This window comes from Triplophysa dalaica, chromosome 8 (genome assembly GCF_015846415.1).
Source record: "Triplophysa dalaica isolate WHDGS20190420 chromosome 8, ASM1584641v1, whole genome shotgun sequence".
NCBI classification, from domain to species: Eukaryota; Metazoa; Chordata; class Actinopteri; order Cypriniformes; family Nemacheilidae; genus Triplophysa; species Triplophysa dalaica.
The window spans coordinates 21,478,753-21,503,494 of NC_079549.1; the positions used below are offsets into that span (position 1 = coordinate 21,478,753).

Below are 24,742 nucleotides of genomic sequence, written 5' to 3' on the forward strand. Positions count from 1 at the left end.
TATAGCATAACAGATATTGTGACAATACCGTTATCTCAAATTTTTGTTCACAATAACCGCAAAGTGAGTGCAAAATGAAAGACATAATCACAGTATATTGACAAATAACATGAATTTGACCAAAAAAAACTTTTCAATAGAACATGCTGATAACATTAACAAGATTTGTAAGCCCACGCTAATCATGTAGTGAAAATCGTATATTGTCACACCACTAGCTTTTAGAGCTACCAATATTGGAGAACTTTCAGCTATATTTAACACATTTTACTGCATTTTCTTGACTCTCTAGTTATTATGTTCAAGCTTGGAAATTTTTGGCTTAAAGGTGTTCTTTTATAGCTCAAAAGACTTTGAGTTATCAGTAATCATTTGTGTTTTAATATTGTCTCAGACGTTTCTCCTAAATTTCTTTGGAGAAATAAACACAAATATGTGACAGAGTATAAATGTAAGTTTAAGTGGCTAGCATAAGTCAGATAATTCTCTCTTGAGGGAATGTTAATGAAAAATCTGATCAGACGTTATTGAGATCTCTTCACAAAACTCTCCTAAAGGCACATAGTTTTTTTCAAAAAATAAATCAGACAACCTCTACATTTGCTTCTCCGTCAGTCTCATTGTTGTCTAGAAAAAACATTGGCGAGAGCTCATGTTGTTTTTTTTCTTTCCCGCTGGTTTGCAGATGATGTATTTTTACCCTGTCGTCGAGCCCTTAATAGATACCCTCATGCTCAGATTTGACTTGTCAAAACAGTGCAGATTAATGCAGTCTTATGGCGTGATGAAAAACAGTCCATCACTCTTAAGATGTCGTGCGGTGCGGACTATAACCAGAGGCTCCTGCTCTGAGTCTCAGGTGTTGGTAAAGGAGCAGAACATGTCTCAGCATAATGACTCATTATTGATGCTAATGATGTACTGCTCATTATTTTTAAACCGGCTCTAGAAATAAACAATTATCATCACCCTCTTTTCATTATGCTCGCGGCCAAAACCATTTGAAGATGCAAAGAAAAAAACGTGATCTATAAGACATTCCAGCTCAAATAAGTAACATAACTTCATTAATGTGGCTTAATTCCTAAATTAATATGACTTATTGTCATATACGTGAAGTCACTGTTTTTTTATTGATTGACGTTACGAAACAAGCGTGTGCAGTTATTTATCACCGAGTGCTACGATGGCACTGATGTGGAGTGATGTGGCACTTCAGAATTATCTCGTCTCTGCCCAAAATCTTTCCATGCTGAGGATGGAGGACATGTCTGGACTAAAAAATGTCCCCCTTCTGTCCCTTGATACTGTGAAATGGGATCAAATAACCTCAGTGGTGCAATTAGCCTCGGAAATCTGAGGCTGAGCCAGTCCGGCCGGTTTCATACAGCTACACTGAGGCTCCAGATGCTCCATCCTAACCGCAATGGTCAACCAAAGTCCTCAGAGTTCTGGGAAAAACAGGTCATTTTCAAAGATCTATTAGAACCGCAGCTTGTATATGGTAAACCCGAAAGTAGAGGAAATAAATGGTTGAAGTGATAGATCAATAAAGAAAATCAATGTAATACTTTATGTTAATTTTCAAATCTTATGTAATGTAGCAGTATCGTAAAGATTTAAAGGGACCATTCACCAAAAAGTTTGAATTCTATAAACATTCATTTACCCTTTTGAGAAAAGTCTACGGGTTTTGTGTTCCAATAAAAGTCAATGGGGGAACCAACGTTCTTCAAAATATCTTCTGTTGTGATTTGCAGAAGAAAGAACTCCATACGGTTTCGGATTGACTTTTGGGTGAGTAAATGATGGAAGAATTTTCATCGGGTGAACTATCGCTTTAAATGAGCATCTATTCTGGACATATAAAGTAATTAGATTCTCTCATCATGTAAAAGAAAATCCCTACAATCGGATTATCCCCCTTTTTTAAATATCAGTTTAATCCAGCACTGTTTTGTCTGCAAAATTGCTTCCTATGGTTCAAGAAAAATGTAATGCTTGAAGGTTGGGCTTCTCACTATCATTTTAGCCAACATCGGTTAGGAAAATAAAAACAGACATAAGTGAGACAGCTAATAAATGGTTAATAACGCAGCCAATAAAAAAGAATTAAAAGTGCACACTTTGGTATCTTGGAAAATCTGAGCATTCTTTGAGATTTCTTCACAGAAATTGACATGTGCGGGATTGCTGGTCTCAGGACATAATGTAGGCAAGTCTCTAGGTACTCTCTGTGTTATTTAGATTGAACAATTGAGATTGTGATCTCTTTTGTCTTCTGAAATATTCCATAATGTAATTCGTAAAATTGCACCTGATCTCACAGGAATTTGTATGCTGTGAATCGTACAAAAACGTACAATTTTATGTACAAAAAGCAATATTGAAGCCCCACCCCTAACCCTAACGTCGCCGGCACGAAAGCACATCCTATTAAATTTATTTTGTACGAATTCATAAGAATCATCCAATATAAACCACATTGTACACTAGTTATGTTTTTGCCTTGATATAGTGTTGCAAAATTCTGTGCAAAAAATGATAAAAAAACTCAATGTTCAGATGCAAATTGGATCATTTCAAGTTGTTGTCTTCTGTTTACTATTTTATGTAAAAAAAAATTAAAGCATATATTTGCACTCCGTGACTCAAGAGTTGCGTGTATATATTTACAAAGCCAAAGGTGAAAGCAACACATAACCCACCAGAGCGATCGAAAGGAACAGCACTGACTGGAGGCATATGAACTGCTCTGGCACCCAGATCAAATCACGGTGTTTGTACATTCAACAGACAAACTGAAGTGAAGCCAAAGCCAATGCTAAGCAAATTCATGGTTCAAAAAGTCAAAGCCAGATCCCTTTGGCAAACAATCCAGCTCTCCGGAGTGCTTCTGCGCTTGTGCCTTAATGAGGCCAATTCGGAGGATCCTACATTCAATTTTAAAAGGTGAGCAAACTGGCACATTAACACTAGCTGAGTCGATGGTGATGCAATGTAAGGTTTGGAAAGTGCATCGTTCTGCAATCATTCTGGTCTCTAAAAATATAAGCTTGATGCATTATTTAAAGATCGGCCACGTGGTCAGCTCAGAAATTCATTTCAAACCCATTCCCATGTAGGATATTCTTCAGAAATGGGTTTGAAACTATATGAGGGTCAGTGATGGCAGAAAGTGACTTCCTTTAAAAAGTCCACATATGTAAATATGCACAAATAAATCTGATCAGAGTTTTGTCATATCAGAACATAGGTCTTAAGAATCCAACAACACAAAATCAGCAAATAATCAGACATTAAGCAACGTTAGATGTAAACATCGATTCTTCAGTGAAATCCAACGCACAGTGTTGTCATAGAAACAAGCTCCGAAATGCCACCTCACAATCATGTAACATGATATTGTGCTTGTGCGATGCTTAATGTTTTCCAATCTCCTCTCCCAGCCACTCGTATTGAGAGATCAGGGGGAAAAAAATCTGATCCTTTAGCAGAAAGAATCACATGAGCGTCAAATAGAGAACCCCAGCATATCAGGATCTCGCTGTCATTTTTTGGCATTTTCATGAGAACATTTGGTAAAGGCCATAGGGGGTTATTAGATGAATGCTTTCTGTGTAATGAGAGCTGTGGCTTAATAACATTAGCTTGGATCACAGATGAAAAGTACTGTCTATAAAGCTTAGGCTGACTGAAGCTCTATTTCGCTCAGCAGAGCTCGTGCTTTTGAGGTGCTTGCGTGAAACAACAGCCAGAGACAGGAAGAACAAGTCTGAACTTCAAACTGCTGGGCATGTTAAAAAATTGTTTCATTTTTTGCATTCAGATTTGCTTAATGATCAAAGTTGGAACACACATCGGGAGTCGCTGGGCTCCCTTTAGTGTTCTTTAAACTAAAATTATATAGCAGCTCATATAATATTAGTTGCATATGCACCTAACGTTTTATACCTAACTGTCAGTATTTACATGGGGGTACAAGGTATATTATAAAAAATACAAACAGAACAAAAAGAGGCCTAGTGTTTCACAGATATTGAATGAAATCAAATCCTCCGTAAAAGTCATATGGTTATCTTCTTAGTGTAATGATGCAGATGGTAGTTTTGAGTATCATTTACTTGGACATTTGCTAACTGTCCATAAGACTGACAGATGCCCTACTTTAGGTGGTCACAACAGTCAGCCGGAGTCCATTACCAACACAGCTGTTACACATGAGTTTCTGGCAGAAGTCACATTACCCCCTTTCCCCCTTTATTTATTTGGATATCCATATTGTTGTTGTTTCTCTTTTGCTCTTCGCTGGTAGTAGGGTTCCCTTAAGTAAAACGTGCTAATGTTCGGCAACGTTGTAGTTGATAATCGCAAAAATATATATGTTAGATATAAATCACCACAAATGTTAAAAAAGAAATGAGAAAATAATTGTTTCGCCAGACCATTATCTGATTACTTCAATTAATTCTAGTATTGCATTTTTGGCACAGCATTTTATTGTTATGTATTACAACTAAAGTTGGACAGTGTTTAAGTATTTTTATCATCAGAGTGTTTATATTTCGGAAAAATGTACTTACCTACATTATAAAGCCTATTTTTATAGCTCTTTTACATTTCATAAATAGGCTATATGTCGACCTTAAAAATGCAATACTTTCTTTAAGAAGTTTACTCAAAAAATGACTTGATTAAAAGTAAGAAAGTAAGAGAGTGAGCTATTACTTAAAGTAAAACAACTTATTGACCACATCTGACCACTTATTGTACATATTCGTCATTATAAACACTTGAAGAAGGGTAATCAACAAATTCAGTATTAGAGTGACGCAACCCCTGAACAGGAAGTAAACATGTGCAGCGTATAGTCGCCATGGAAACAGGCAAACAGTGCGCGGCGCAGCTCACCTGTAGGGGTCTCGGGTTCAATGGGGGTCCACGTTACCCTCTTTGCTGTGAGAACCACGTCGTGGCTTTTCTTCCCGATCTGGAAGATTCCTCGCACAATCGGTTCATCCGCCTTATATTTCGTCTCTTTTTGCGCACGGTCCCCGTCCGCGCAAAGGCCATCGTCGGTGGGTAAATGAGAGGCCGAGACGGATCGTATTTCGCCTCGCTGTTGTTTTCTTTTCTTCTTCTTCACCTTGACGCATTTTTCCGTCCCGGGTGGAGACACCGGTTGCGTCTCGTGCAACTCTTCTTGGCTCTCTGACCACGCGTGGAGCACGTTTGTCGATTTACGCGGGGATTCAAACATCATGTGAATGTTTACGGGGCAAAAGTTCTCACGGCAATTCGCCTTTGTGTGTTAATTTACTGGCTCGGCGCGCTCAGTCTCTAGGCTCCTCAGAAACTTCCTCGTTGCCATGCACCTCTAAAGCGCGCGCACCCGCCAGGCTTTCTTTACCGTGGGCGCGCTTCGTCCCTTTTGTGGTTCAGTGTAGAGCTTTAAAGTTCTAATTCGTTTAAAATACACTAAATATTATCATAATTAATATACTAATATGTATTTAATGAAACAGTAATAAACTTAAATGTACGATTATTTATGCTTAGGTCAGCCCTTACGAAGAGTACCCATAATTTTACCATAGTTAGGCGTAAACACAAATTTACCATTGTCTTACTATAGGAACCATACGAACTGTGATATATGTTGAAAAACTATAGTAATACAAGTGGTAATCAATCAGCAGAAATTAGCATGGTTACCATATATTTCATATAATCAAATCTTTTTTCAAAGAGAGGGGATGTTTATAAAAGCCGCCACAGCCATTTGTGCATTTTGTAAAGGCCAGAGGCCTTCTTTATATGGAGCACTAAACAATTAATACAATACATGAACAGGTGCGATAAAGCCTTAGATAGCACCTTGGACAGTTCCTGTATGTAGCTAGAGGCTTCTCTACTTAACCAAGTCCTAGTGGATGATTTCTCCTTTTCCAGGATGCTGAATGATTCGATAATATGTTCTACATGTGCAATGTAAAGATGCACAAAATAGGAAGAAAAGTTCTAAAGGACGTTACAGTGAGTTTAAATGTAAGGGGCTCTTTCTTTAGGGCCCTTAAATTTGACAGGTTAACAGTATAGAAATAGGTAAAAAAGTTCAACTATTTAAAATAATCCATCTTGATAAATACATTTATTTGTAAGTCATACTTAACAAATTTCGTCCAAAATGGTTTTATTTACATGCACCCATTTTTGTCAATCCGAATGAATTCAATCTAATTGCGGATCATTTCTGTGTAGGGGCATTTCAGTGAGTCTCTTTCACCTATTGCTTCATCAGCATCCCTTAACCATAGTAAAGAAAAAATCCATAGTTAGTAACTTTTTTTCCAAAGATCAACTGTGATGTTTGAAGTAAACTTTTACTAAATATAAAGCAATCCTTAAAAATGATTCTTAATTCACTTTCACTATTACAAAACCATTGTTCATTATTTCACGGGATCTTTGAATGTTAAGCCTTTGTAACAAGCTGAAATTAAAATGTTAATTATTAAATTAACCTAATAAGTTATATAACGTAATAATAGTCGATACACTCAGCTAGCACTGCGGTTCCAGACAATTGTGGATTAAAATCAACAAAAGAAATTGTGAAGATTTTAATTGTTCTCTATTTTGCTATAGATAATTCAGTGTATGCATACATGCATTTAAAAATGAAAAACTCTGTTAAATGCCATTTGGGAATTTCTACGCTCCAGCGATATATTGGCATAAAACGCCACGTCTCCGGTAATGCAATTGTCGTCTAGTTCAGAAAAAACTTCTACCACTCTTTGGTTATACATACAGCTGTTTGTTTTATAGTATTTACTTTGGCGCAATATCTGCCAAAACGCTTTTTTTTCTTGCATGTACCCGAAATGCCCGTATTACCCACTGAACGAGCAAATCGCTTCACTAGTTTAAGGTTTGTCATACTGGCTGTGGATATAATTTAAGACCGAGTGCGATGCCTCTTTATTAGTATTTCAGAACAGGCTTTACATCTATATTTCAAAATGTAAGCTTTTACTTTGTTTCAGCAGTCAAGCACACTTTCATAAACTGAAAGCATTTGGTAACATTGTGTTACAATTGTTTTGTGACAATGTGAAGAAAGAAGTATAAAATAATTGTGTTGCTTCTTTATATCTTAACAAGCTATATACAACTATAAATAATTTATTTATTAAAATATTCTACACAGATGACTATAATAATGGTAAAATGTGTTTTATTACTTAAATCTCTTGAACTGATATACACAAACACAACAGTCTCAACAAAACTTGAATAACTTAAAGCAAACCTTATTTTGGTTGCATTTTTTTGTTTTGTTTTGTTTGTTGTTCCTTTGCAAACAGCAACATATGAGTCGAAAAATAAACAAATAGTTTGAGCAGACCAATTCAGTCCATTATTTATTTTCCATCTTAGAAAGACAGGGCTCTCGTTCAGCATTTACACAGGGTGGATTTAAAAGGTGATAGTCAAGCTTTTATGTACAACACTGAGCCTCTTAACACCAACATTTGTTTCCCAGCAGACAAGCAAGTCGACATTGTCCACTGAAATGATAAAGAATGGCTGATTGTAAACAGAACATAACTTTATAGACGGGATTCAGTGGCTCGGAATTGTGCAACTCTGCATGATTTTACACTAGCCTAATCAATTGCGAAGGCAACGTTACTATTTATTAAACACGTGCCTGCTGGTTATTACTAGATTGAGAAATGTTTTATATAAACAAGAGATAAATCAGTTTTATAAAACATTAACATGGGGCTTGCATGGAATGGTGCAGGGATTTATAAAAATGAACAATTCTATACAAAATCACAACAAAATTATTCAGTATGGGTTAGATAAGTAGTAAAATGTAATAGGTTGAAAAATATAGCAATCTCTATTAATTTCTATGATTGGCCCAGTATTCGATTAAAAATTGCATAGTTTCCAAATTATTGCTTGTGATTTTGTAGCATGGATAAGTAACACATTCTGAAGAAGGTCACGCCTATTCCCACCTGTGACCGCAACGTAGAAGCGCTATAGAATACAATACATAAGGTGAACGAGAATATAGGAATTCTCTTTTCTCCTAAAGGCAGTAACAACAATAAATACGTACATAAGATTAAGCATATAATGTTGTTGCTCTTTTTGCATCGGCGATAACAGAATACCATGGCGAGCAATAATGACAAAGTCCCAAAAATGTACACTAGAATCATGATTCGTGAAATATCGCGTTCAGCTGGGCGTTCATGACCCGCTCGTGATGAGAGTGACCTTCATAAGACATAATGTTGTCCATCGGTATATCACAGCGTTGCGTAGTGCCCGCGTAAAGAGACCCGTGTCCCTGCGCTCCGGCCATACCCGCCGCCTGATAGTGCATGGTAAAGGCGTAGTTCTTCTCGTATTCCGAGGAAGTCTCGTGTTTGAAGGAAAAGTTCCCATTGACGCTCAAAGGTGGGCTAAGCGGTCCATCAAACGAGGGACTAGTGCAGTCCGTGAGCGCGGTTTCAAAAAACGGCTCCAATGCGCTCCCGTACGCGTGCGGCTTCACGTGAAAGATGTGAGAGCTGTCCATTGTACCGTAAGGAGGACTGGGAAGACCAGGCGTTTGGTAGGAGTAGGGAAGAGCGGAAAAGGAAGCACTTGCTGTTTGCAAATGAGGAGGCATCTCCTGACTCTGCTCGGGCAAAAAAGTTCTGGGGTTCAGTTGGAGACATCCTGCAACCAAATTGGTTGTCGGTTGCGACAAACCCTTGCACAAGGCCTGCACGAAAGACATCAAATCCGGACTTTTTCCCGACCTCAGGGTTTCAGAAAGGGCCCAAATGTAATTTTTGGCCAATCGGAGAGTTTCGATCTTGGACAGCTTCTGCGTTTTGGAGTAACACGGCACAATTTTGCGCAGACTCTCGAGCGCGTCGTTGAGCCCGTGCATGCGGTTCCTCTCCCGGGCATTTGCCTTCATTCGTCTCATCTTAAATCTCTGCATCCGTGCTTTAGTCATCTTCTTCTTTTTGGGCCCTCGTCTTTTGGGCTTTGTGTCATCCCCGTCTTCTTCCTCTTCTTCTTCATCATCGTCATCCTCCTCCTCAAGTCTGTTGAGCTCCACTTCATCGTCCTCCATGTCTTTCTGCATGGACTCGTTTATCTCCTCTTGCTCTTCTTGCTCGTCCTGGGCACTGCTGTGACACTTGTCCGTCCAGTTTGTGCTGCTTTGAGAATCAAGCATCATGCTTTCCTCGGTGAACGATTTCGTCATATTGGAATTCTGCGAAGTAAAAGATGGAGCCTGTGAGTGAACCATCAAAAACTGTGCCCTTTAACATTCCTTTATCATGGACCATTTCTCTGTATTTATTTATTTTATTGTTTTGTACAGGAAAGCAACTCCCTTCTTAAGCATAAAGATTTTATCTTCACAGATTTTGTTTTTCAGAAATTCAAAAACATAACCTGTGGATCTATAATTGATGCTTTCTGTAACACCGCCAGTTTTTTCTAACCGATCAGACATGTATGTATTTGATCAGTTTATAATGTTTAAATAAAAATTAAGATATTAAGTTGAGGAGTGTTACTTACGATGACGTCACCCGTATTTAATACATTTAACATAACATTTTTAAAAACTACATTAAGAATAACTAAACTTGATTTTTTTACCGTCGAAATTGGACTCTCAAATAGTTTTGTTCTTATTTACAACTAAAAAAATCTACAAAGATTTTCAGATTTTCACATTTAGAGTAGACTAGGCTTTAATAGACTATTAACAGGATCATTAATATTTTGACAGTCGTCAAAATATAGCTCTATCATACAATACGGCATGCAGTCTAGAAATTCATACAGTACTAGACCTGGTATTAATTGATCTATACTCTAAATGTATATCCAATTTTAATGCAACATATTTTGCGCTCTAAAACCAAACTTCCATTCAACTAGGTATAAAGCAATGTTCTTATCTTTTCAGGATATGTATTAAATGAAAATATCAACAAGAATGAGCATAAAGATAAAAACATACCTCAGATTTGTTGAATGGTTTTGTTATGACAGTTTCATGCCCCTCGTGGTGTGGGAAGTCCTGCGGATTGTAGACTAATGTGGCTGCGCCGATGGGATGCTCTGGTTATATAGCGGTGCTGCTGATGCTGGAAGATGCGAGTGGATGTCTGAGTCTGCCTCCACAATCCCACCCCGCGTCCGTGATTGGCATCTGGCCCCGCCCCTTCCCCCGGCACGCGCCATATGGCCGACTACGTCAGGAAAACGGCCTCAAGCGTCACGTGACCTCTTCCATTTGTATTCGCTAGAGCTCCGTATTCCGTCCCTTTGTGGCCGAAAGAAAGTGGCCATCTGTCGCCAGTTAGAGACTCCGTGGACCTGTTTGTACCCGCAGGATGGATTAACTCTTTCAAGCGTGGGACACATTCAATCACGACCATCTCTGCTGTCGACGCATCCCGTTGCATACGTGTGTGCTTCCTTGTCTTAATGTGCACAATTCTTTATGAGTGTTCATAAATTAGCTCATAATCACTTAATAGGTTTTGCCACTAATTATTATTATTTTGGTTACAGGAAAAGCACTTAGAGACAATAGTATCCTGTCTAATGCAATGAAAATGATTATTATTATAATAAGCCTATTTGGAAATAATAAAAACATTTGAATTTTCTGTGTTCACATTTGGCAAGTCGTAGAAGAAATGACAGACATTACACTATTTATGTCTTTAACAACTTTATGGATTGTTGAAGAAATTATTAATTTTTTGTCTCTAATCTTTCTCGTCTTTTCTTTAGATTGTGATCTTAAATCTCTCGTATATTGATTGTAAACAGTAATTGCAAAGTCTGGCTCGTCCCCTCTCTTGTCAACGCCGGTCGGCACGCGAGCTGCACGCGCACTGACAAAAAGCCTGTTTCACGGCTCACTAACCTCATCCAACGTCCGAAATCTGCTGTTTCTATTCAATTTAATATTATTGCCCCTTCAACCCCCCTAAAAAGAGAGATCAACATGATGGCCGTTGAAAAGACAAGTAAATAAATGAGGGAATAAGACATGCGTAATTTAAATGCGTGAGGAGCATTAATTTGTGATGTGATAAAAATTCAAAACTTCGAGGAATGTGGCATTATTTCATATAACAGGAACACATCAGACCAACTCTGAAAATTGACAAGTGGTTGCGTAAAATGAATGATCACACCATGACAACAACTAGAAAAACCGTCTATAAAAATGCCATGCATTTCATACTGTTTCTTCGTTTCATGCTCTTTGAAATCAGCATAAATTAACATGTCAAGGAACCGATAGAATTTAGGTTTGCTAAATAAAATCAATTAACTCTTCTTCACCATAAGAACTTATTTTAATTAAGATTGAATTTTACAGATGTTAATCGAACGACAGTTTTTTTTCACTACCTGAATGTTACGAGAAAAGTTTGATTTCAGTTTCTCGTCTATCCTCCCATGCTGTTTCTTCAAGCGTGAAAAATGTTTCTTTCCATTGTTTGCCTATCTGTGGTTATCTCTCCCTGACATCTGTTCATGGCCTACCGCAGACATTTGATAACCAGGTAACCGTGAAGTGTCCACGGACACGCGGGGGCTCTGAGTGCTGGTAATCTTTCTCATAAAAATCGACAAGTTTGCGCCGGTCAAAGGTCCGTAAGGGAGCTGTCTGTTTGCTTGTCTGTATCTCTGTGTTGCCATGCAAACCAAAGGATGTGATGATTGTGATTTCAGCACCACGAACAGCAACTAAGCGCTGAGAGAAAGAGAGAGAGAGAGAGAGAGAGAGAGAGAGAGAGAGAGAGAGAGAACATATATCAGAGTTGTGTGACGATTAGTTCATGCTTCTGCGATGCATTTATCATTGCCTATAACCACATTGGCACTACTATTAATAAACGAAATTACACAAAAATAAAGGTTCCTAAAATGTTCTTTGTCTGGCTGTATCGTTGCATAAAGTACCTTTGCACCCAATCAGACAATTAAAAATAAAGGGACAACGATTTTAATAAAAAAAACGATTATATTCCAGGTGGATCTGAGTAGAAAAAACGTAAATTACGCAAAGCTTTGTTAATATTAAGATGACCCCACAAACACCACATGAGGTCATACTGATAATTATTAATGATTTGACCTATACATCTCCCTAAACCGACAGATATTTTCTTCGACAAGAATTGTGCATCCAAACCAACGTCCCTCCACCTGAATACATTTCTTCTCTCTCTCTCTCTGTCTTATTTCATTGCGAGTCTCGTTGCTCTCATTGCTTATGCAAAAATGCAGATTTGTATTAATTAGTTTGTCCGCTGATTCGTTCTTTGGTATTTTGGCGCAATAAATCATGCAGTGGCACTCATTTTGGCTGGTGACCCATCTGTGCTGCTCTGTGCATTCTGTTTCTCTAGTTAAAGGGCCCGTTTGGGTTGCAGGTAAGGCCACCTGCTGCATATGGGGCCAATGTGTCCCCTCGGGGCAATTACTGCTACCTTGTGCTACCTTGAACCTGGTTTAAAATACATATTTTTTACATTTTATACACTAACGTTAAAACTTCATAAACTAACGTTAAATTTACAGTCAAATAAAAACGTCACTTTATAATAATTTCAATTAGTCGTTACCAAACAGCAAAGTCTAATATTGAACATATTAGTTGTTATTTCAATAAAGAATTAACATTAACGCGTGCCTGCATATTCGAATGAATAATCTGTTTCGCATTAATTTATTACGATGATCATTAATGTTGCAAATGAAAACTATTAAAAAAATGCTGTATATAAATGAAAAAAAAATACTCCATTTCTCAACAGACATGTAACACATCGTTTGAAATAGCATTTGTAAAATTTTACGAATTATAAATGAGTGCATTATAAATGATTTTGCAAATATTTACAAATTCTTATTTATGCTTTACAAATCTAATATATATACCAAAAAATAAATAAATTGCCCAAATCCTAAATAACCCATAAATGTGCATAAATAAGCGAATCAAATTTGCTGTACTTTCTTTTCAACATATATAAAATATTATTCAAAATGTATAGTGAATAATTTGGTGCTTGTAGCCCTAAATACTCAGTTTACACACTGTGTATTAGATATGTATCCAAAAATGATCACGACACCAAATCTAATCATTGACACAAGCGCCATCTTCTGGTCAAATGGAAAACAAGCATTCTTCACTATCATAGCTCAACATATTTTCCAATCCTGTACGTAAAATGAATAGAATAGAATTTTAGGAAAGTCTTGATATAAAAACCCTCAAAAATCTTTCACCCTATTGTGGAATGACATTGTGAATGATAGCTCACAGGAACACCTTTAAGGTAAGCAGCTCAATTTGGACAGTCAATAACTTAATAAACTTTATTAAAAGTAATACAATTCAAACTCATGCAGTTCCGAAGTTGTGTGCTATATGTTCTGTATTGGGAACTTATTCTGCTACAGCACACCTGTACATTATTTTAAGTTTGAATGACAGACTTTTATTTCACATTTTAGCATTCATAATATCAAGTGGATAATCGTTCATATGAAATATTGTTTAAAAAATACTGACTGTGGTCCATAAATCAAGTTGTAACCATCCACTGGGTAATAAGAAGAACACGATACCTCTTGCCATCTGTTTTACGGCAAAAGAACTGTAATTAAGACTCCATTGAGAAATGTTGGCAACAAAATCGAATTGAATTAGCAATTATTTCAATTTTGCTGAAACAAACAAGCATCACTGAAGCAAGTGTCAGTGAACGCATCATTTTTTAATTAATCTTTCTTTGTGAATTATTCTGGAACACTTAATGTCGACTGAAGTAATCATATTATAGGTGTTTAAACGTGTCTTTCCTGTTGAAAACACAACATGCTCATTTTGTCTTGATAGATAGCCCTTACCATCAGCTCAGAAGGTATAAACTTTGACCATCAAGCATTGTGGCAAAATAGACAGATTGTGGTTTTACAGTCTGCTGGTTAGATCTGTATCACTGACGCATCATCGCACGTGCATAAATAACCACGTCCTGTACAACCACGTGATGTAACTTCTTTAAATCGGTAGATTTACAACTGTGCGTTAAATTATTTGCTTTGTAAACATGAGTTAAATACCACCAGTGTACACCAGAGTAAATTGTACACATTGTAGGTGTTTTTTACAAATCTGAAACTCAAATCGGGTTTCATTTCTCCCCAAAATAGGCTACTTAAAAAGGAAACAGAACTAAGGTTTTTAATATCGTGACATACTGGTTTACCGACACTACGGACACTAGTTTAGCTTACAATAACTCCCAAATCATAATTGGGTTTTAAATAATTCACATTATTATAATTATTTTCGCATTATCATTAACGTAGAGACATACACTATATTTACAGGATTTAAATATAAAACATATTGAACATTTTTAAATGTTATTCTAGAGTTAACAATCTCATTCGGACTTTGATTCGACAATCGACTTCTCTTTATAAGTCATGTAAAGGTTGTTCAGTGATCAAACGCCATCAGATTGATCGCACCCTAACTGTTTTGGGATCAGTGCACTGCATACCTTCTTCCAGCAGGTTTCAGGCCAGGCGTACTTTTGGGTTTGTCTCGCCCATGTTATGTTACTTTTCACTGTTTCCGGAAGCGGAAGCATCGTACTTCGTGAAGTTTTGGAATAGTTTTGGCAGATGCCTCGGTGCACTAGATACTTTGTAACTCTCAGCGCGCTATCAACACCCCGTCCTGTCCAGAGATGGTGAGATCAAGTTTTTTCGTTCTTGTTCTTCGGGGGGCCGGTACACTTGCACTATTGTTACTAGATTGTTTCTTTTTTTAATAATTTGCTCTCTCATGCCGTAACTGCTCTTGTAAGGTTTTGCATTTGCTGACTGACTGAAGTTCAGCGATTCAAGCTGTATTGAGCTAAAGCTCGCGTTTTAATACGCAATAAACGCGCGCTAATCTCAAAGGTGTCTTATTAACAGTTGCTAGTAGAGGTGCTTTGCATGTCAAGCAAAGTTTGTCTAATATACAGCATTCGGTTATGGCAAAATCTATAGAGACTTGCATGTTCTGTTAAGGAGAATCGAATGACATTATGAACAGGATTCGAGTCCAATGCAATTTTTTTCAAAGTTGTTTACTAGAAACATGATGTGTTTTTGGGAATGAAACTTTTTTATTGTGAATATTGTGTAGTATCACTTGCATTGCATTCTGCATGTATTGCTAATTTTTCGCTGGTATCTGGTTTGGTCGGTTCACCTGAAGTGAAAGCTGTGTTTAGGTATTTTATTTTATGATCACGCCTTGTGGACAAATTGAATGATGGCTTTGTCTATTACATTTGTGACCCTGGACTACAATACCAGTCCTAAGAAACACTGGAGCATTTTAGAAATCGCCAAAAATACATTGTAGGGGTAAAAATGACAGATTTTTCTTTTTTTGACGAAAATTTATTAGGATATTAAGTAAAGATCATGTTCCATGAAGATATTTTAATAAAATTCCTACCGTAATTGTATAAAATCTTTCTTTTTGTGAGTGGATGGCCTGCCACAGTGCCTCAGATTAACAACTTCAAAGGCGATTTTCTCAATATTTCGCATTTTTGCACCCTCAGATTCCAGCTTTGTTAACAGTTGTTGTTCCGCCCAATAGTGTCCTATCCTAATAAACCATTTATCAATAGAAAGTCTATTTCTTCAGCTTTCCGATGATGTAAAAATCTCAACTGGTTTGTCGTCCGGGGTCACATTTGAGGTAGTCAAAAAAACTCAACTTTGTCTAGACGGTTCAAACCTGTGCTAGTTTTTAGGCGCTCATCCATTGTCAGTTTAGTCTGGTGGCTTTTAAGTCTCCTTAAAAGTGCATTCCACTCTTTCCTCTGCATGACTTTCAAAGTTTTATGTGAATATTGAAAGTAGGGCAGGTCTGCTTCATGCAAACATTAAAGTCAGGAGTGCTCTACACTGTCTCTTAAGATAAGATACTGTATGTGAGGTGTAAACACAGCTGACAAATGTGTGTGTGTGAGAGTTAACATGAGTGAATCCGTGTACCGTCACATGATTTACTGCATTCCTGCCACAGCGGTGAGAGCATGCCCTAAATTCACTTAAAGGAATAGTTTATCCAAAATAGTGCCATTTGCTCAAACACAACGTAAATGTGACTTTAAGACTACATTTGGGCCATTGTTCACTGAGGATATTCTGCTTAATCTCATTTGTCACATTATTCACACGTTCCACATTTCAATAGGTCTGAGGAAATTTGATAACCGGTGATGTTTGCCTCGCATGACGTAGGTGAAAGTGCTATTTCAGACATGAAACCTAAAGACTAAATTGTCATTTTTGGATGAACTGTTCTTTTAACAAGTAGCAGCAGGTTGGAATAGCTGCGTCGGTTTTAGTATTAACAAGTCTCAAACTGCTTTTTATGGAAACTGTGTTAGACAAACTAAACAAAAGGTGTGGTTCTGTTTCCTTAGCAGCGTACATTTATTTACAGTAGGCAGGTTGACTGTATTAAAGAGCATTAAAACACATTTTTTTCTGGCAAATCCGTGTTGCTGTTACTTCCCGGGTTTTGATTCCATCTTGATTGGTTTGGCCTGATGACCTGCTGCTCCAGAACCATGTATGGAAGAATAAGAATTACATAAGACATAAGCTGTAACCTATCCGTATCAGACCTGCAAAACAGAGGTTGTGCGCTTACAGCAGATTCTGCGTTATTGTTTTAGAAAGAAAGGAAGTCTGTGTTGTTTTAATGTTACAAAAGTACAAGTTTGAATGTTTTGTGTGTGTGCGTGTGTTTTTTTTAACATCTTGAGAAACACTGTGGTCTCACACTTTGGTTGATGCAGTTGAACCATCTTGCAAACAAGAAGATTAATGCAGGAGCGCTTTGTTCCAAATGGTTTGTTTTTCTGTCCTATATGATGCTAAAGAGTCACGCTGCAGAGAAAGTAAGGTCCTTTGTGGGTGATGTGAATGGCTATCGGGGGCTTTGTTCACAGGAAATGAAGTTAGCCTGCAAACAGTCCTTGCTTACTAAAACCTCAAGAGGGTTTTAAAGACTGCTTGCACACTGCCATATGAGGAACATGATGCTGTCTTGCTCTCTTAATAACTGTTGAAGTATAGAGTGCTACATTAAAATGTGTTAATACACTGATGTGGCTTGGGTCATACTGACAGGTGAAGCGTTTGGAAACTTTGTTTTGTGTTTTCGTTGTTGTGGTTTTGAACAAGGCCGGTGCTTGCTCCCAAAAGGCTGTGCATTAAAATGGCAGCAATGGGAATATTGATTTTGGTGTTCTTTTCCCAAACATGTGCATATAAGACTATAAGGGATGAAACTTACTTCAAGTGCCCTGATTTTTGCTGTCCTCATTTTTTTAGTTTAATCAAATTTTAAATGATTTTTATAAAATAAATGGCTTTCAAAACTCTCATCCCATTACAGGCTGTACAGTTCAGCAATAAGTGATGCTTTCTTATATAAATCTGCCATAACTTCAAAGTTTCAAAGCAACAAGCGTTACTTTGCAAGTGTGCATGCACACTTTTGAGCCCCAACCTTAAAGTCCCAGTGAAATAAAAAATGACAATTCTTATTTTTTCATGAAATATTGCAGTGTTTATAATAAATTCCTTATCAATGTGGTTCATTTTCTTTTTAAAATTAATGTACCCTCATAATCTTCAGTTAATATAGACTTCCGCCCTGAAATGAATATCCATCTTAAATTATGTAAATTAGATGGCTTGACAGGAGCATCCGTTAACTCCTCCCCTTCCACTGTCAGTCTGCTCCCAGCTTCATTTCAAAATCAATTCAACAGCTGTTTTTACACATCCAATCAATTCGCATTGAAAAATGCAAGCCACGCCCACTAATTTTCTCTTTTGAAATTCCTTTTCACTCGGAAATGTGTCAGAATACGGAAGTAAAAACGATCACAACATCCGGTTCACGGGGACTTTAACTTCTGGTACACATCCACAAAGGAGAGAGTGCCTGTAGATTATTTCTAAAAACAAGCAAAATAAGTAAATTAAATTAACTTTACTTAGCAAGCAAGTAAAAAGTATGTCTAGCCAGTATTATTTGGGGTTACCAGTAGAATAACTTACATGACCCATTTACCAAATTGTTTATTTAATAAAAAATGTATTACAAAATCAAATATCAATTTAAATAAATAGTAATATAAATTAAATTAAATTTAAATAGTTGTATTATAATCCACCAGTCGGATCGATCATCAAACACAGGCCGGAAGTTAACTTCGGGCCAAGCGGGTGCATCTGATGAAACAGTCTTTAGTGTGCCCATCTATAAGATGTTTATGGCCCACAAAAAAGCAGCAAATTTCTATACTGGTACAGATCTTTGAATTTGGCTCATCCAGTTTCAAGACAAGAACAATTTTTTACCTGCCTACTCTAGAAATTCACATGAAAGTGTTTCAGTTAAATATGCAACACTTGTACTTCCTTGTTCTGCATACTCTCTCATGATCTATCAGGACCTTGCACTGAGATGTTTACAGCATGTTTCTGTAGAAGCGTGTCCATCTTTCTTGTGTTTATCTCATCAAATTGCTCTTCATATTTCTTCCATAATCAGATCCCGAGCCTCGGCCCAGTTCCTGGGATCCGAGCCAGCACTCCTCTGGGTCCTATGTCATTGCTGTCCATGAGGGTGTGTGGTTTTTTTTTATGGTATGAAAAGTGAAACAGATTGTTTAAGTTAAACTCATTTCCGCCGTGTCTTTCACTCATCTGTGCGGTGCTGTGAGTTAAAGATTTGACCCGAAAGGTATGAAATTGAAGCCTCAGCTGTTCCTGACTGACACCCAGGCTCAGGCTAACACACTGAGTGCTCCATATGTTTGTTTCACACTGCGCAAATTGAAACCCTGGGAACCGCTGACCTTGTTCAGGCTAATGATTAAACGGTTTTATCATAATGCTGGTACATGGTGTGTCTCTGTGGTTGGACCTTTAACAACAGGCCCAAGCTTGTATCATTTATTTTTGTCTCTTGCTGTTCTGTCAAGAATAAAGTTATCTATGTTTTGGGTGACTAGAGGCTACAATCTGATCAAAGGAAATTATAGGGTTGGGAACCAAAAAACGTCCAAACCTGTTCTATTTTTTAAAAGGGATATTTGAATGACATACACGTGGGCATATACATTTGCGTTCTGTTTAAATTTAAACAAAATTATTCTGTAATCTGATCTAATGATCTAGAAGAGAATTGCTAAATTCTTCACAAAACATGTTTTTTTCCAGCATTTTTGTCATAGAACCTTAAGGCATATTGTGTTGAAACCACTTTATTGCAATACATGCACTGTGCTGATTCAGCAGATAGATTACATCATTAACCCTTCAATCGCTGTCCACATTCCACACTTCCCTGTTTGTTCTTTGGGTTTTACAATAGCTGTAAGGTCCGCACGATAATTTATCGCGATACCACCAAATCCTATTGAAATCGAGCTGCTTGCGATATGCAATGTTTGGATCTTTTTTTATGCGTAGCTTCTCCGTGCTGTGGGCTCTGGGATCAGTACGCAAAGCTGCTCGATCTAAAAGTAGTGCGACTTTGAGTCGCTTATATCGTGCATTTGAAAAAGCAACACCCGTCAAACATGATCATTATAAATATAATTTACTCTCAAAAAAAAACCTAATGAGGCTTCAGTATCAGTGATTTAAAGATGACCATAGGCATTTCCTAGATTCTAGAACGTGCTATGGTCTTCTTCTGCAGTGCGTATTTGGAGTTTCCGCACGAGAGCGCCCACTGTCTTTCGGATGCAGCAGCATTTTTTTTCCGTACTTCACTCAAAATCTGTGCATAAATTACGTAATAGTTATCGTCGGTTTATCGTGACAGCCCTTATAGCTGCTACTTTCGTGAAGTCTTAAGATTCACAGGCCTCATTCGGTGGGTAGCCATTTTGCCAGCTGTGTGCAGCAAGGCAAGAGGACACAAATCTGCCTCTGATATGTTAAACTACTGTGAAAATACAATGCTTCTAGTGTTTGTTTAAAGCATAATCAAATTAGCCATGATATTTAGTAATCGAATAAACAAGTGCAGAGGATTTGTAACTCTTTGTCAATTATAGCGTCACAGATTCTGTTAAATGTTCTATTAAAATCTGCTGAACATATTTTTGTGGGCATCAAAATGAGGATGTTGTTTAATATGTTTAAGGTTTAAAGTCGCGCTGTTTGTTATTTGTCTGGTTCACTTGGTCAGTCTGGTAACAGTGTACTGTTGAGTAATTTTGATGTTGTAGCCATAGGGCTGCATGCTATTTTGAATATTTGATATTATTGAGATAAATTTGTGAAGATACAAAAGTAGAGATAATTGTAAATATTGTTGAAAATTTTGAATGAAGTGTCAAAGACCCAAGAGGCAGTTTACATTTTTTTGGCTAAAATTTTTAAATGTTCAATCCAATGCATGATGCTTTAAAATCTCCATATTACGTGTTTTTTTGTTGTTGCCTGAAATCATTTTATTTGTCACCCTTCATGTTTGTCACTGGGTTTCGCAAATATTGAACAAATAAAAAGTTTATACAAAGTGCATGTCAACTTTGACAACACAGTATGTTATCATTTAAAAAGTACTGTGTTTTTTCCATGTTCTCAAAATGGCTAATTTGGACAAGGTTTAAGAAATTTGGAAAAGATTTCTAGATATCAAATCACCTAGCCCTAATAGCGACTAGGCTTGTGTCTCTTTTGCCAGTTTTTCTGTGCTATATGTTAGTGATGGGCACAAGTACTCAAGTAGTCGGAGCAGGGCGATCATTTTCAATCCATTCCCATGGAAACTGCATTCCTGTGCTCCGCGAGCGCCATGTGAACAGCCGCTTAAGTTCATAAGAATGGATAAAAAAAGCGCTTGCCCTGCTCCACACCCGTAGGCTTATATTTGAACACAAAATGTCAGGTGAGACCACTGCTATCAGACGGACAAATCAGACAAGCATGAGAGACTTTACAATCAGATGATGACAGACAGATGACGCACGCTTCACCTCACGCTGACATTTCTTTTAAATGTTTACTGTATTTCCAAACACATTGATAGTGAATTTTAATAATCTAACTGTGTTGATTTTATTAATTACTCAATCTTGTCATTGTTTTATCAGCATACATTTTCGTATCAGTGTTGTAATTAAAATCGTATCATTATCATTATCATCATGAGCGACACGCCCCACCCCGCCCCAACTCGTTTCGTACTCGTTTTTCAAACCTGTCCAGTATTCTTACTGAAATATGATAAAAACGTAAAAAAAGATTATGATAAACAATTTGGGTTCTCTGTTTGGTGGTCATTTATTTAAAGTTATAGTTCGCCCAAAAAAAATTGGCAACCAACTTTCTTAAAAATATATTTTGTTCTGCGGAAGTCATACAGGTTTGAAACGACATGTGGGTGCTTTGGATAAACTACCCCTTTAAATTTTGGTCCTGTGAAACCAGTTGAAAAACTGTGGTAATGTACAATCTATCTGCTCCAGAACTGGGATGAAAGATGTAGACAGGAGAATAGCGACATGAATAATCTCTTGTACTCTTGAGACTTTTCAAATCATTAGACGACAGAAACTTCCGGACGATCTGCCAGCTGCTCAATCTCCTGTGGACAGAAGAATTTGATGTCGTCTGAATTTATTGTCACGGTCAATCTTCTTACTCCCTGTCTGAAGACAAGTGGAAAAAGACTTGAATGCAGGCGCGGTGAGAGAATTATCCAAAGTGCCATTACTGTAAGCACTGTGTCACATTTTCAAAACAAAGGATCTTCGAATCATCAGAAGAGATTGATTTTCAGCGCTCTGGGGAACACTCTTCTGGTTGCGTAACAAAGAGATGGTTTTAGCCTCTAGAAACGCTGTCTGCGGTTCTTCCATGATCTGTTTCAAAGCTATAGGAAGCAAAACTGTTATGAGGCTTAATCCTGTTTCACACAGTGCTTTATTAAAGGGACGATTCACCCCCCAAAAAATTCTGTCATCATTTACTCACACTCGAGTTGGTCCAGATCTGTAGAGAATTCTTTGTTCTAATAATCACAGATGAAGATATTTGGAAGAATGCGTGCAACCAACATGTCTTGGCCACCATTGACTACTATAGTAGGAAAAAAAATTAATGGTAGTCAAATGTGCCCCAGAACTGTTTGCTTTCCTACATTCTTCAAAATATCTTCTTTTGTGTTCAACAGAACAAAGAAATTTATAATGCATTTTTTCCTACTATGGTAGTCCATGGTGCCCCAGAACTGTTTGGTGACAAGCATTCTTCCACATATTTTTCTTTGTGTTCATCATATAAAAATCATTTTTTACTAACCTGACGGTTTGTAAAGTAAGACAGATTTTTAAATTTTAAGTGAACTGTTCCTATAACCAACGTAACAATTTATTGTATGAGAATGCAAAGGGTTCCATAGCTACACAAGCTTGAATTTGTGGGTCAGTGCATGTTAATGACAGAGACACACACACACACACGCTATTTTTGACTTATGCCACACAAAAGCGTTTTACATGTTGTATTGAACTTTCTCAACTCTCCTTTGTTCATGTTTGCATTCCTGAGAGAGAAATCTGATGGTTCTTCATGCCGACACTTGATCTTCTCAAAGATTTAAGTCTGTAATCTGTAACAGCGTTGTATTGTTGTCTGTTTGGGCCCAATAAGAGGGGTAAAAAATAACCTTTTCTTTGATAGATACCCTGATCTTTAAAACAATATCACAATGGAGGACTGCGTCAGCATGCCAGGTTATTTCACGGACCTGGCTTTTGGATTGAATAAAAGACCAATTCTAAAGGTCATTAAGGGTGGCAATTCACCAGGGCACTGAAGCAAAGTGGATATTGTGTTTCTAGCTTGGGAAGAAAACATTGCAGGTGTGGTTCAGAAAGAGCAGCTCGCTGTGCCAGAATTGAGTAAGCCTGCTTTGAAGCCGATGACATCACTGTTCGGTTGCAACTGGCAAGATAACATTACTTTGAGGTTGCTGGGCATTCTTTTTTAAAATCAGATTGGATTTTTCACTGACATATTGTCTATAGCAGATTAAAATGTTATTTTAAGAGTCAAATGTTTCATGACGAGAGCTGGATGATATAACTTTAAAAGGAATATCCCGATCGGCTTGTTTGGAATGGATATGGTTACTAGATCTGTGACGGGATCACTCATAATTGTTGGATGTTTCTTAGGATGTGGTTTGACGTGTTTGTGTTTATTGCTTTTTTGACCCAGGCCTGTTTTTGTTCATGACCTTTGGGACGTGAGGACGGACACGACGAAGAACCGGTCAGATCTGGCGCGAGATGTGGGAACTGGGACATCGTCATTTAGACAGAAAGAGGTCATAGTGAGAGCGTGTGTTTTAGAAGTGTTTAAAAATAGACATTTTCAGATCTTTTGTTGGCGGTTTTGAGGATAGCAGTAGGGTGGGAGGAGAAGAGGAGGTGCTCACGGATTTACTGATGACTTCTAGGTATTTGTCATAGATTGAAAGATCATACAACAGAGCTGAGTGGGATATTAAGTTTATTAAAATCCCTGTTTTCCTCCCTTGTCGTGTTTTGAGCTAAAATAGTAATTTAGTTGAACTCAGGACATGCTATTTTATTCTATTCTTCAAAACAAAAATACATAATTTGTAGACGCCCCTTAGAACACGCACTGTAGGCATTTAGGAATTGCACCCCCTTTTCAAGATATAGATAAAAATCTGAACCTTTTTACATAATTTGTTTGTTGTCAACATTTACAAGCTCTCCATACTTTTTATTGGTTAAATATTTCTAAAACCAACAAAAAAACATTAGGGGTGACCAGAAGTAATGTTTAATGAAAAAAATAAATGCGGATATGAGGTTTCCACTCGACAGCTGTTGGAAAAAAGCTTATCGTTTTGAAGGTAACTTTTGATTGATTCTTTTATATACTTAAATATACTTCTATCCTTAAAACTTCAGCGTCCCATGCTAGTTGAAAATTGGCAGCAAAATCCAACACGTCGTGAATATTTAATATATCGTCCAGCTGCACTTATAAAACACAAGATTCAAAACAAAGTCGCAGTTGGATATCTGAGGTTCTGTTTACACTTTGACTTGTTTGTGTGGTTGGGATTTGTAGTCGTGACTCACTTAGCATGCCTTATCTCTCCTGTGATTGGTGGATGGACGGCATACCTTAGGATTCTAAGTAGCCCTTATTTATGTTAACTCGCTGGCTTTCCCCATCCATGTTCTTCAAGTTTACCCATTTAAAGCAGAGTAACTCCGTCTGCACTGTTTACAAATTGCAGGTCCAAAATGAAGAGGAGAGCATGGGTTCTGTGTTTATGAGACGAAACAACATGTTGTCCTCACAAATTGTTTGTGTGCTGCTGTGGGCTCTTTATAAAATCTGTCAACCTGCCTCACTTTTGTATTGGAACTGTTGCATTATTTGTGAACCGTGTTTTTGCATATGAAATGACTTTTCAGTTTATACTGGCCATGTTACAATCTCGTGTTTGGACTCATTTTTGGTAACGTCTCAAGCTTGAGGTGAATAGGTGTCCAGT

General features: G+C 37.4%; 3 protein-coding genes across 3 annotated transcripts in view; 1 reads left to right on the plus strand and 2 right to left on the minus strand.

Moving 5' to 3' along the window:
* The window catches only part of cerkl (ceramide kinase-like), a 47,892-nt gene extending 42,016 nt beyond the window's left edge, over positions 1–5,876 (minus strand). Inside the window, exon 1 of the mRNA XM_056754512.1 lies at positions 4,912–5,876. Within this exon, the coding sequence (XP_056610490.1) occupies positions 4,912–5,263 (352 nt within the window). The 5' untranslated portion in view covers positions 5,264–5,876. The remainder of the gene's footprint in view (positions 1–4,911) is intronic.
* Positions 5,877–7,218: 1,342 nt separating this feature from the next.
* neurod1 (neuronal differentiation 1) lies at positions 7,219–11,758 on the minus strand. The gene is made up of 2 exons (XM_056755905.1): positions 10,061–11,758; positions 7,219–9,298 (listed from the first exon to the last, which is right to left on the minus strand). Exon 2 carries the CDS (start codon positions 9,287–9,289, stop codon positions 8,240–8,242), a length of 1,050 nt encoding a protein of 349 aa, XP_056611883.1. The 5' UTR covers positions 9,290–9,298; positions 10,061–11,758; the 3' UTR covers positions 7,219–8,239.
* Positions 11,759–14,751: 2,993 nt separating this feature from the next.
* Positions 14,752–24,742, plus strand: part of itprid2 (ITPR interacting domain containing 2) — a 36,411-nt gene continuing 26,420 nt past the window's right edge. The window contains 1 exon segment of the mRNA XM_056755071.1: positions 14,752–14,840. The gene's annotated coding sequence lies outside the window, so the exon portion shown is untranslated.

Bases quoted from the DNA above. Each gene is read 5' to 3' on its own strand.
- neurod1 (XM_056755905.1), bottom strand. From the start codon at position 9,289: ATGACGAAATCGTTCACCGAGGAAAGCATGATGCTTGATTCTCAAAGC.